The 12,262-nt window shown below is 47.5% G+C and overlaps 1 protein-coding gene across 1 annotated transcript in view; it reads right to left on the minus strand.

Annotated features, from left to right (window-relative positions):
- RUVBL1 (RuvB like AAA ATPase 1) overlaps positions 1-12,262 on the minus strand; it is a 47,990-nt gene that overhangs the window by 25,306 nt on the left and 10,422 nt on the right. Inside the window, exons 4-8 of the mRNA XM_030207226.1 lie at positions 5,436-5,587; positions 4,799-4,888; positions 3,892-4,041; positions 2,391-2,454; positions 1,301-1,499 (exon numbers count right to left, since the gene is read on the minus strand). Of these exons, the coding sequence (XP_030063086.1) occupies positions 1,301-1,499; positions 2,391-2,454; positions 3,892-4,041; positions 4,799-4,888; positions 5,436-5,587 (655 nt within the window). The remainder of the gene's footprint in view (positions 1-1,300; positions 1,500-2,390; positions 2,455-3,891; positions 4,042-4,798; positions 4,889-5,435; positions 5,588-12,262) is intronic.

Genomic DNA, 12,262 nt, shown 5'->3' on the forward strand with positions numbered 1-12,262 from the left:
GTGCACACATCATGTCACAGCTGGCAAGTTCAGGAGAGAGAGGTCGGGACTGCATTTGTCTTCTGCTCAGCTCACTCACTGCTGCTCCAAACTTCAGGTCCAACAGAGAGGCTGGGAGTGACTTGTACTCAGCTGCAGCAGCTCACCACCACTGCCTAAACTGCCAGGTTGCAGGCAGAGCCAAACCCAAGACAGAGCACAGAAAGATGCCGGCCTTGCTGCATTCACTCTTCTGTGGATGTAGACACAAGCTTGGTTGAAGCTGCTGACTTGGCTGGCTCACTGCCATGGTGGTCCCCCCCCCCCCCCCCCCCCCCCCCCCCCCCCGAGACACACACCACCACCACTGGGGCTGGGCATGGCTGAGAAGAAAGGTAGGGAGGCAAACTGCAAGCCTGAGCCTGATACTGTAGCCAGACCTGGATGAATCAGAGAAGCAGCTGAGAGACCAGTCCAGGACCATTCCTGCACTACTGTGGCTGTAAGAGCCCTCCTCCCCCTTGCAACACATACCATGAGGCTGTGGGAAGAAGGAGGGAAACAAGCCTGAGCTTTGACGCTATATAGCCCTTCCAGGAGTCAGCCCTCTTGGAGGCCCAGTTGAGCTGAACAGGAGGACCATTCCTGCAGAACTCTGCTGCTGCAGCCCCCCACCCCCCGCGCAACACCACCGCGTAACCATCTGGGCACAGCCAGCACAAGTTGAAGAGACTGTGATCCTAGAGTGTACTGAAGGTGAGGAATTGGGAGACTTCTGGAGAAGGTGTGCAGTAGGGTGGGGATTGCATTTTATTTTTGTGTTCTCTGTTTTTGTCTCCACAAATATGGAAACCCTAGATAGAAGAAAGCAGTGGAAAATAAAATATTAGAACAAAATCAGTACCTCTTCCTCAAAGTTACTCAAGAAAGCTCATGAACATTATAGAGTCCTGCTATGGTATACTAATTTGCATATGTAATGTCTACTGACAAATGGCAGAACAGCATTCAAAATCTTTTGATGTCATCTGACTGCTCTGAACAGGCCCATTTCCTTCCAGGGAAGAAGCACATTTGACAAGGGAGGCGAGAGGCACTGGGTGCTCTAGCCGAACATTTAAATGAAGTAACAGGAGGGTGTGAACAAATTTATAGGAAGAACAGTCACAACCTGATTTCATAAGGCCTAATTCCAGAAACAGGCTTACATGCCTCAACTCTTAATATTCCTGTACTATTTGGGCATGATGCCCCTAAACTCAATAGAGAATAACTTGAAACAGACTGAACACTACATATAAAGCAGATTCAACCTCTGTACCTGATGACACAGTTGCCTCGGTTGGTAGCAAAGATGACAATAGGAGCAATTGATGATTCAAGGGCTCGGTGCAAATATGTGAAACATTCTATGTCCAGCATGTGAACCTCATCAATAAACAGCACCCCCGGCACAAGTTCAGCAATGCCTTGGTCAATGTATTTATTCACTACCTTGTTAATCTCTCCTCGCAGCTTGTCTAAAAGAGAAAAGTGAAGGAAATTGGCAATTCTTCTGCGGAGGTTGTGGACATACACAAGCTCTCAGAACAATCTGCACTTCCAGGATGAAAAGCAGTACAAATATCAACCTACAAGATCTCTTACCCTCAAGATGAAAAAGAATTCAAAAACCAACAAGGAACAAATTGGATCAAAATATTTGGTTTCCCTCTACCTCAGTTTTAACCAGTATTTAAGGCAGGGGTGTAGCCAGATTTAGCGGTGGAGCACATATTGGCCTGCCACCCCGCCACCCTGTCACTCCCCACCCACTGCTGCAGCAAATACCTTGGCTGGCGGGGGTCCCCAACCCCTGCCAGCTGAAGCGTTGTCCAGCACTGGTCTCTGGCGTCGCCCTATTGCCTGCCCTGCTCCATCTTGCCCTCATGTCCGGCACACTCCTTTTAGTGAAACTGAGCATGCTAATCATAGGGCAAGACAGGGCAGGCAACGCGGCGGCGCCACTGGTGACCGGTGCTGGACAACACTTCAGCTACCGGGAGTTGGGGACCCCGCCAGCAAAACCAGGGGCCCAGAGGAAATTTGGGGGGGGGGGGGGGGGGGGGAGGCCTAAGGCACTCCCTAATTCAGATACCTCCATATTTTTAAATCTATCAATAGCTACACATTTTAGCACTGTACATAAGGTTTGTGTACTCGAGAGTTGTACAATTACACTGAATTGTGCTGTCAGATCCTGCAACAGATGCCAGCGATTGGGGATGGGCAAAGCACTCTTTGCAGGTTGGTATTTGCATTATGTGCTCCAGCAGACTGAACTTAAACACGCAGGGTCAGGATAGGATTCCTGAAAAGCAGCACCCTTGGCGACACTGGGTGCACTCCTCTTTAAAATGAAGATACTGTACCTGTGATTTCGGTTTTCTTGGGTTTCATTAATTGTCCCATCATGGAAAGGATGTCCTGTCCACCCTAGATAAAACAGTATCACTTTATGTTACTGGTCATATCTTAATTCCTGCGCAATACATGCATTTAAGGTCCTTCATTTTCAGATAATGCCACAGAAAATTATTACAGACCACTCTGCACTATCGGGATAGCACCAGGGCACTATGATTTATCCTGTTAGCTGTGATATTCAACCTACTAACCGGAAAAAAATTTGGATATAGCGAGGACACAAAAAAAGGCTATTCTACCCTTATCGGGTTAGTTCTACAGACAGCGGGGCTTCAGTATCGCCAGCAGTCACCGCTGAACATGGGAAAGGGGAAAAGGGACTTGATATACCGCCTTTCTGTGTTTTCTTTTTTGCAACTACATTCAAAGTGGTTTACATATATATACACAGGTACTTATTTGTACCTGGGGCAATGAAGGGTTAAGTGACTTGCTCAGTCACAAGGAGCTGCAATGGGAATCAAACCCAGTTCCCCAGGATCAAAGGCCGCTGCACTAAGCTATCACTAGCCTGACACTAGGGCAGAATTAATCCAGATTTATTGCAGCCAAGACAGCACCACAAAATACAATCACTGCTGACTGCCCTGGCAGAATATTGGCTTGTAAGTTTCTAGAACAGCCCCATTATCTGGTGCTCAATTAACCAGCATCTCACAGCACTGGGTTTTTCTTTTTTCAGAATGGGGGCTGGGACATGTTCCTTTAAGGGTCCCCCTCCCAGACATCATACTAAATGTGTGATGAAAGGAATCACCAGGACTGATGAAAGAAAGTTTTAAACAGAATACCAATCAACATTCAAAAGGTAAGAGAGGAACAGAATAGTTACTCAATAGCTCTTTTTAAAAAAAATGTCTAAGAGAACTGGCATATTTAACTATGCAGCATAACTCATGCCCACCTCGCCAAGCTCACAGGATAATGAGACTTCCACTGTGCAATCACATTACACCCCATTCTGGTGCTGTACCCAGGAGGAGATGCTGTTAGTGACCCAACATGGCATATCTTATGACTGGGGTAATAAACAGTAAATTCAGAGTTACAAAACAAATATATTTGCACTCTTGTGACATAATAACATTGTGCAGCTTCATATCCCAGCTATCACTAGAACTCTGCCGCTTTGTAACTCTCAATTTCTAAAAAAACAAAACAAAACACAAGCGCACACTCGCTAGCCTCAGGACAATCATCTACATGGTACCTGACAAAACAAAAACAATGAAATGTTTAACGTACAGTACGGAATTTGAACGTCACATTAAAACACTCCATTCTTCCAGTTAATGCCGACATTAGCCAGACTCCTGGTTTTTGTATTTTACTCTATGTAAATCATCTCGATCTTTGTACAGATTAGCTAAATGGGCTCATGATACACTCCCACCGAAAGCATTCGCATTTCACAAATCTACAAGTTCCTCCAATGTGGTTCAGCACCTGTGGTCTAGCGTTAGCTACATCCAAGTCATGTAGGGTGACATCCTGAATGATTTCCTTCTTCTTGTGCACATCACCCTTGGGCAAGGGCACATACTCCTCAGCTTCAAGGTCGAATTCTGTGGCATAGGTATCGCACCTGCCTTGCCGCTGTAGGAAGAGTACAGGTGCAGAGTGAGTTTCACTGCCAAGTCCCTGATTGACAGTAACTGATAAAGATAAGGGGCTTGGCTTCACAATTACAGCCCTGACAAGCTTTTGATGACAGCTAAGAACCAACCCTCCTTTTTGCCTTGAAGGATCCTAATGTTTGGGCTCCACTGAAAATTTTACTAGGACTTCCCCTCTAATTGTGTGCAGTTCTGGTTAAAGAGACACCTTCAGATGATTAAAGACAAGGAAAGTGGTTTCATTGCTATGCAGGTGGGTGAGTGAGTAACCTAAGATGCTGGATACTGTCGTCCATTTTACAGGAAGTTAAAATGTCAGATGAGATAGGGGAAGGAATGCCACCTAACTGTATCCTCTTTCAAAAGCAGGAAAAGTATCTATGAAATTTTTAATTACAGAATAATCTGATTATGAGCAAAAACCCCTTCTCTAAATAATAAATTGGGTCATCTTTCATGTTCATCTTGCTTATGGTGCAAAGAGGGTTAACACAAACATGAGATTCTAGATACGATCACTATAAAGAATGAAAACAGAAGGTAACATCCTGTCATGAGTTTACTCTCTATGAATAATAGTTGATAATCACAAAATCAAAGGGAACAACAGGAATGTCTTAAGTAAATATTTTTTTAAAAAAGGATAATTTTGGAGCCAAAATGTATTGCAGCCAGATATTCAAAAGCAGAAAGAAGCAAGAGAATTGGGGCTGAAATATAGGGGCTGTTAGACTTACTTTGACAGCCCCACTATTTGCTTCAATGTAAATCACATCTCCTGCTTCTACACGCTCCTTCTGTAAGCTTTCAAAGATGCTGGGGTCAAGCTGAAAAAGAGTACACACAGACATGAACAAGTGCCACAAATAGAAAGTATTTTGAACACGCAAAGCACATAGGCAAAATTCATAACCCTTAGGTGGAACGTAACAGTCACATCTTTGGCTCTATGCTAATGTAGATTACTTTTAGAAACATCAAAATTTAACCAAACTGTCTAAACCCAACAAGCGCTCAAAATCAATTTGCTTTTCAAAATAAATAAATATTTCATTTATTTAAAACATTTAGAGCCCGCCTATTAACTAGGCAGGTTACAAAAAAAAAAGAAAAAAACAAAATCCCCCAGTAATTTAAACAAATCATATTCATACAAATTAGAAAATATAATTTCTTCATCTTCATAAAAGCACAAAATACACACTGAATTAAATCCCAAAATATGCCTGTACAAATAAAAATGCCTTTAACTGTTTCTTTAAAATGTTAAGTTTCTACAACAGATGAAGCCTGAAAGGTAATCCAGTACCGTCTGGTTCTCCTCTGCAGCCACACAGAATGCAAGTGAAGGACTTTGAAGTAATACAAACATACCTTTAACTGTTTGGTACCTTTGGCTGTTTTCAGCCCTATAATCACATGGCTAATTGTTTTGCCATATCCTCCCATAGGGTTTTCAGTCTCACAGGGAGTTAATTCTGTCACTTCACCTTCATAGACTTCCTTTGTCTCTTTAATCCTCAGTCCTGAAAAAACAAAAATACAGAATTCCACTTATTCATTTCCTATTTTGGAAAACTAGGAATCAGCAGTATAATGTTAATATTCCACAGTGCAAGAGCTAGATTAAACGTGTACCATACTAGCCACAAATCTTTCACGATGAAGTGAAATCAGGACGTGGCGAATCTACGGTTAAGATCTATTCTATGATGCAGCAGACAAGACTTGAGCCTGAGGTCAATCAGGCCTAACTGGGTTCAGGCTGCAGAGATGACATGTGGATCCTAAGCCATCACTCTGCTGGACCATAAAGAGCATCATAGCGGGGATGGGACGACTTCCCTATGAAGAAAGACTAAGGAGGCTAGGGCTTTTCAGCTTGGAGAAGAGATGGCTGAGGGAAGACATGATAGAGGTATATAAAATAATGAGTGGAGTGGAACAGGTGGATGTGATGCGTCTGTTCACGCTTTCCAAAAATACTAGGACTAGGGGGGCATACGATGAAACTACAGTGTAATAAATTTAAAACAAATCGGAGAAAATTTTTCTTCACCCAACGCATAAACAAACTCTTGAATTCGTTGCCGGAGAACGTGGTGAAGGCAGTTAGCTTGACAGAGTTTAAAAAGGGGTTAGACGGTTTCCTAAAGAACAAGTCCATAAACCACTACTAAATGGACTTGGGAAAAATCCACAATTCCAGGAATAACATGTATGGTGAAATTAGATCTTACCTGCTAATTTTCTTTCCTCTAGACCCTCCAGACCGGTCAAGACGCGTGGGTTAGTCCTCCTACCAGCAGAGGGAGACTGAGAAACACTAAGCTTTTGAAGCCTGTATATATAACCTGTGCAGAACCTCCACTAGCCAGTATAACCCTGACAAAGCAGAGAACAAAAAACACTAACAACAACTAGCAACCCTGTACGTGGTCACAGTAAACTGCAAAAAACAAGAAACATCTTCCGCTTGCTCTTACGGAAACATGTTCCTTTGCCTTTGATAAAACAGTTGGGCTTCTACAGGTGGACTATCAAGAAGAGCCTCACCTGTCCCAGACTCCTAACACAAAACAGAAATAAACAGAGTCTGCAATTAGAGAAACAACAATCTACAGCAGCCAAGAATTATCAACAAACACACCTCCTGGCCTCCAATACAGACAGGGCGGGCTCTTGACCGGTCTGGAGGGTCTAGAGGAAAGAAAATTAGCAGGTAAGATCTAATTTCACCTTCCTCAGCGACCCTCCAGACGGTCACGACGCGTGGGACGTACCAGAGCAGTAACTAACTTACGGGAGGGACCTACTAAGGCCAGAGGTCAAAACTGCTGCCCCAAAGCGCACCTCGTCCTTCGCATGCACAGGAATCCTATAATGCTTCACAAAGGAATGCAACGAAAACCAAACCGCAGCCCGACAAATATCTAATGGAGAAATCATACTATTCTCCGCCCACGAGGCTGCCATTCCCCTAGTGGAATGAGCAGACCAGCCCCTAGGCACCACAGGACCTTCACCAAGTAAGCAGATGCAACCGCCTCCTTCAACCACCGTGCTATGGTCACCTTAGGAGCCGCTGCACCCTTCTTTGGGCCACCATGAAGAACGAACAAACGGTCAGAGGCTCTGAAGTCCTGAGTTCCAGAGAGATAACAACTCAAAACTCTCCTGACATCCAGCTTGGCAATACCACGTTGCTCCGAATCTCCAGCCATATCACTGAACACTGGCAGAGAGATGACCTGATTAACATGGAACTCGGAAACCACCTGATTAACATGGAACTCGGAAACCACCTTGGGCAAAAAAAGGAAAGCACCGTCCGCAACGAACCTTCCCTCAGAAAGGACAAAATGGTTCCCTACAGGACAAAGCCTGAAGCTCTGAAACCCTCCGTGCTGAAGTAATCGCCACCAACAAGACCATCTTTAAAGATAAATCCTTACAAGATGCCGATACCAGAGGCCCAAACGGAGGCCTGATCAAAGCATTCAAAACTAGCTTCAAATCCCACGGAGGCACCATCCGTCACTGAGGCGGACGCAGCAACTTAACACCCTTCAAAAAACGCACTACCTGAGGCACAGAAGCGAAGGACTTTCACTGAAGCTTCCCACGAAAACATGACAAAGCTGCCACCTGAACCTTCAGTGTAGACAAGGCCAGACCCCTATCAACACCATCATGCAAAAATTCCAAAACTTCCACCACCGAAGAGCGAAACGGCCGAACTCGATGGTCTTCACACAAGTGCTCAAAGATTCTCCAAACCCGGACCTACGCCAAGGAAGTGGATCGTCTACGGCAACTCAACATCGTAGCAAAGCCACTGGACGAAAGCCCCTTCTTCTTCAACTTGTGCCGCTCAAGAGCCAAGCCGTAAGCGAAAACCGAGCCGGATCCGGCTTGATTATCGGGCCTTGACACAGAACTGATCCCAACAAAGGCAGGGCCGCCGCCCCTGCCAACCGCACCAGGTCTCCGTACCATGGTCGACGCTGCCAATCCGGAGCCACCAGAATCACCCGACCGGAGTGATGTTCGATGCGCTATATTACTTGACCGACTAACAGCCACGGAGGAAACACATACAGCCACTCCCGAGGCCAAGGCAACAGAAGAGCGTCGATTCCCTCCGCTCGAGGGTCTCTTCAGCGACTGAAAAAAAAAATCTCTGAACTTGCGCATAGCGAGCCGTTGCCCTAAGATCTATCACCGAAAGTCCCCAGACCGACACAACTCGCTGGAACACTGACCGAAGAAAGACCACTCTCTGGGATCTAGAGTGTGCCTGCTGAGATAATCTGCATCTATGTGACCTACCCCGGCCACATGCGCTGCCAAGAGAGCCTGAAGATGAGTTCAACTGCACCGCCAAGGCTCTTCGTCCCCCCTTGACGGTTGACATACGCTACTGCCATGGCGTTGTCGCAGAGCACTCGGACTGCCTTGTGGCGAACCACCGACGGCAAGGCCTGGAGCGCCACCCGAATGGCCCGAGTTCCAGCCAGTTGATGGACCACTCTGCTTCTGCCCGAGACCACCGGCCTTGAGCTACCTGACTGAGACAATGTGGCCCCCCAACCTTGCAGACTGGCATCTGTGACCATTACCAGCCCCTGTGGGGACTCCCAAATTGCGCGGGTTGAGCCACCATCGGAGACTGAGACGAGGGGCCACCGACAGCGGACACCACCTCTCCAAGTCCTGCGACAGAGGGGACCAACGACTGAGCCGAGCTGACTGTACCTGACGCATGTGCGCCCTGGCCCATGGAACTACCTCTATGGTCGCCGCCATCAGGCCCAGGACCTGACGATAAGTATGGGCCGTCGGCGCCTTCTCTGCAAGGAACCGACGAATCGGACCCTGTAACTTGGAACCAAAAGGCCGCACGAAGGAAAGTGAAGATAAGCTTCCGTCAAATCCAGGGAAGTGAGAAACTCTCCAGACCGCACCAGTGACCGACCGCAACGTCTCCATTCGGAAAGAGGGCACCTTGAGTGCCGCATTGACCCTTTTGAGATCTAAAATGGGACGAAAAGTGTCCTCTTTCTTGTGGGCCACAAAATAGATCAAATAGCACCCTGAGCGGTGCTGATCTGAAGGAACAGGAACCACGGCTCCCAACGCGAGCAGCCACCGCAGAGTGTCCCTCACTGCTGCCCTCTTGCTCCAAGACCGACAGAGGGATTCCAGAAACACTTCGGGAGAACAGCTTTCGAATTACAGCGCATATCCGCCTCGAAACACCTTGAGAACGCACTGATCTGACCTGATTTGGGCCCAGCTCTGGTAAAACAGACTCAGCCGAGCCCCAACATGCAACAGAGCCTAAGCCGCCACACCTTCATTGGGAATTGCGGCCTGAATACTAACCTCCCGCGGAAAAGCCACGCCCTCCACGACGACTCTCACGAAAGAACTGTGTGCGCTGGAAAAACCGACCCCTAGAGGTCCTACTACTACTACTATTAAACATTTCTATAGCGCTACTAGACTTACGCAGCGCTGTACAAATTAACATGAAAAGACAGTCCCTGCTCAACAGAGCTTACAATCTAAATTGGACAGACGAACAGACAGCTAGGGGTAGGTCCCACTCGATCTGCCCGGCCTATACCGCTGAGCCTCCCTAAACCGTCCCCGAGAGGAACTAGTTCTGGCCCCTGCCTTGAACCGAAAATCTGGAAGCCATAGAACCTTGGTATCACTAAGACCTCACACTAACTTGTCCAAATCTTCTCCAAAGAGCATAGCTCCCTTAAGTGGCAGAGACCCACAACCATAGCCATATTTTTTGTCTGAAGTACGCAACAAATCATAAAAGCCTCAGACAAAAAGGATGAACCAACATCTACCGAATCATCCAGGAGCTTCTCGGCCCAACGAAAACATGCCCGAGCTACCAGACCCCCACAAACCAAGGCCTGCAGGGCTAGAGCCGACAAAACAAAACTACGCTTGAGAAAAGATCCCAACCTCCTATCCTGAGGATCACGGAGGGCCGTTCCTCCATCAACCAGGATAGCCGTAGCTATAATTACTGCCGTCACTACTGCATCTACCATGGGAGCCTTAAAGGAATCCCTATCGTCCTGAGGGAGGGGATAAAGCCTCGCCATTGCCTTTGCCACCTTACACGGCAAATCCCATTCCTGACAAATCATCTCCCGGAGATCCTTGTTCATAGGGAAGGATCACGCCTGACGCTGAATGCCCTTCACCAACGGATCCTGGACAGTTTCCCCCAAAGCCACCTCAGGACCAAACTGAAGGGTGGACGACACCTGATCTATGAGTTCTGACAGCTCATCTTTATGGAAAATCCGCACTACTGAAGGATCCTCTCCAGGAATCCAACAATCCTGCTCCTGAGAGCCGTCAATTCCATCTGACTCCCCCAGATCACTAAGCGCAGCTTCTGCAGCTACAGGAGAAAAACATTGCCTGTCCTCTGACCACTCTAACCGTGGTCTCTCAGCCAAGCAGAAAACAGCCCCCTCTTCCAATTGGGGGGGGGGGGGAGGGGGTCCCGATCTCCAGGCCTGATACCGCGTCCAGACAAAATCTGGAGGGAAAGCCCACCATTCCTGGACCGTCATTAGGCCCTTTTGTGCCAAAAACGGAGGCCGCAGGCCCAAAAACAGCTGGCTCCACGGGCCGCGTCGGACTCAAGATGGCGGCTGTTCCCGCCGAAACTGTTCCCGCTGACAGCGGCCCTGCCTACGCTCCCGCTGACCCGGAGACTCCCGACACCATCGATCCCTCCGCGGTCAAGTCGGGGGGAGCCACAGCCACTTTTATAGGTGCACCGCAAAGCTACACTGAGCGCCCGGTGCCTCTACCCCTCGCCACGAGCACGCACGACATCGGAGGAGCTGGGCCGCCATAAACCATGAGGGACGGGAAAAGCTGTTCAGCAAACGCGCCAAACCAAAATCTCACTCACACTGCAAAAGCACTGAAGAAAGCGCTGCTCCCTCGTTCCAGCAAGGAATCTAAACCCCCGTTCGGTCCGCTGAAAATAAAGAAATAAATGCCCTTAAAGGCACAGTACTCCAACTCTGGCAGCTGGAAATTGTAAGGCACTCAAGGCTACAATACTGAGAAAGCAGCCGAGGCACAAAGCTGCCAAGCAAAACGAAATAGAATAACTGACCTTAAAGGCACAGTACTCTAATTCTGGCATCTGGAAATTGTAAGGCACTCAAGGCTACAATACTGAGAAAGCAGCCGAGGCACAAAGCTGGCAAGCAAAATGAAATAGAATAACTGACCTTAAAGGCACAGTACTCTAACTCTGGCATCTGGAAATTGTAAGGCACTCAAGGCTACAATACTGAGAAAGCAGCCGAGGCACAAAGCTGCCAAGCAAACAGAAATAGAGAGCAGCACAGGGGGAGGGACCCAAACATAGGTGTAACACCCCAGGGGGGAAAAAACTGGGCCCCCCCAGACCCAGGGCCCCAAAGCACTTTTTTTTTTTTTTTTTACACACACGTACAGGGTACTGCAACAGAATAAAGTTTGGAAGGAAAAAATCCTACGACCCAATGACAAACTACCTCACCAGATTATTGGAGACTGCACAGGCTGTCAACTGCTACCTCTGCTGAGACTGAGAAAATACTGGCTAGTGGAGGTTCTGCACAGGTTATATATACAGGCTTCAAAAGCTTAGTGTTTTCTCAGTCTCCCTCTGCTGGTAGGAGGACATAACCCACGCGTCTTGACCAGTCTGGAGGGTCGCTGAGGAAAGAATGTTTGTACGTTTGGGAAGCTCGCCAGGTGCCCTTGGCCTGGATTGGCCGCTGTTGTGGACAGGATGCTGGGCTCGATGGACCCTTGGTCTTTTCCCAGTGTGGCATTACTTATGTACTTATCATTGCGGGATCATCTTTCAGGTGACCCTTCTTCACCCCTCTGATTAAGTAAGGGTGCCCAGTGCTACCAGAGCATTCAGTTTGAGGAGGTGGTGGTTTGTTACATCACTTAGGGGTCTTTTCACCAAGCTGTGGTAGAAAGTGGGCTTAATGCCTTCACGTATGTCCTTCCCGTATGCTAAGGCCATTTCTACCGGCGCCAGAAAATGACTGGATTTTTCATTTTTCGAATAACGGACATGCACTAATGTTACCATCAGAATGTGGCCACTAATACAAATCAGTGTGTCAGCCCTTAATACCACC

Source organism: Microcaecilia unicolor, chromosome 6 (genome assembly GCF_901765095.1).
Source record: "Microcaecilia unicolor chromosome 6, aMicUni1.1, whole genome shotgun sequence".
In the NCBI taxonomy this organism is placed as follows: Eukaryota; Metazoa; Chordata; class Amphibia; order Gymnophiona; family Siphonopidae; genus Microcaecilia; species Microcaecilia unicolor.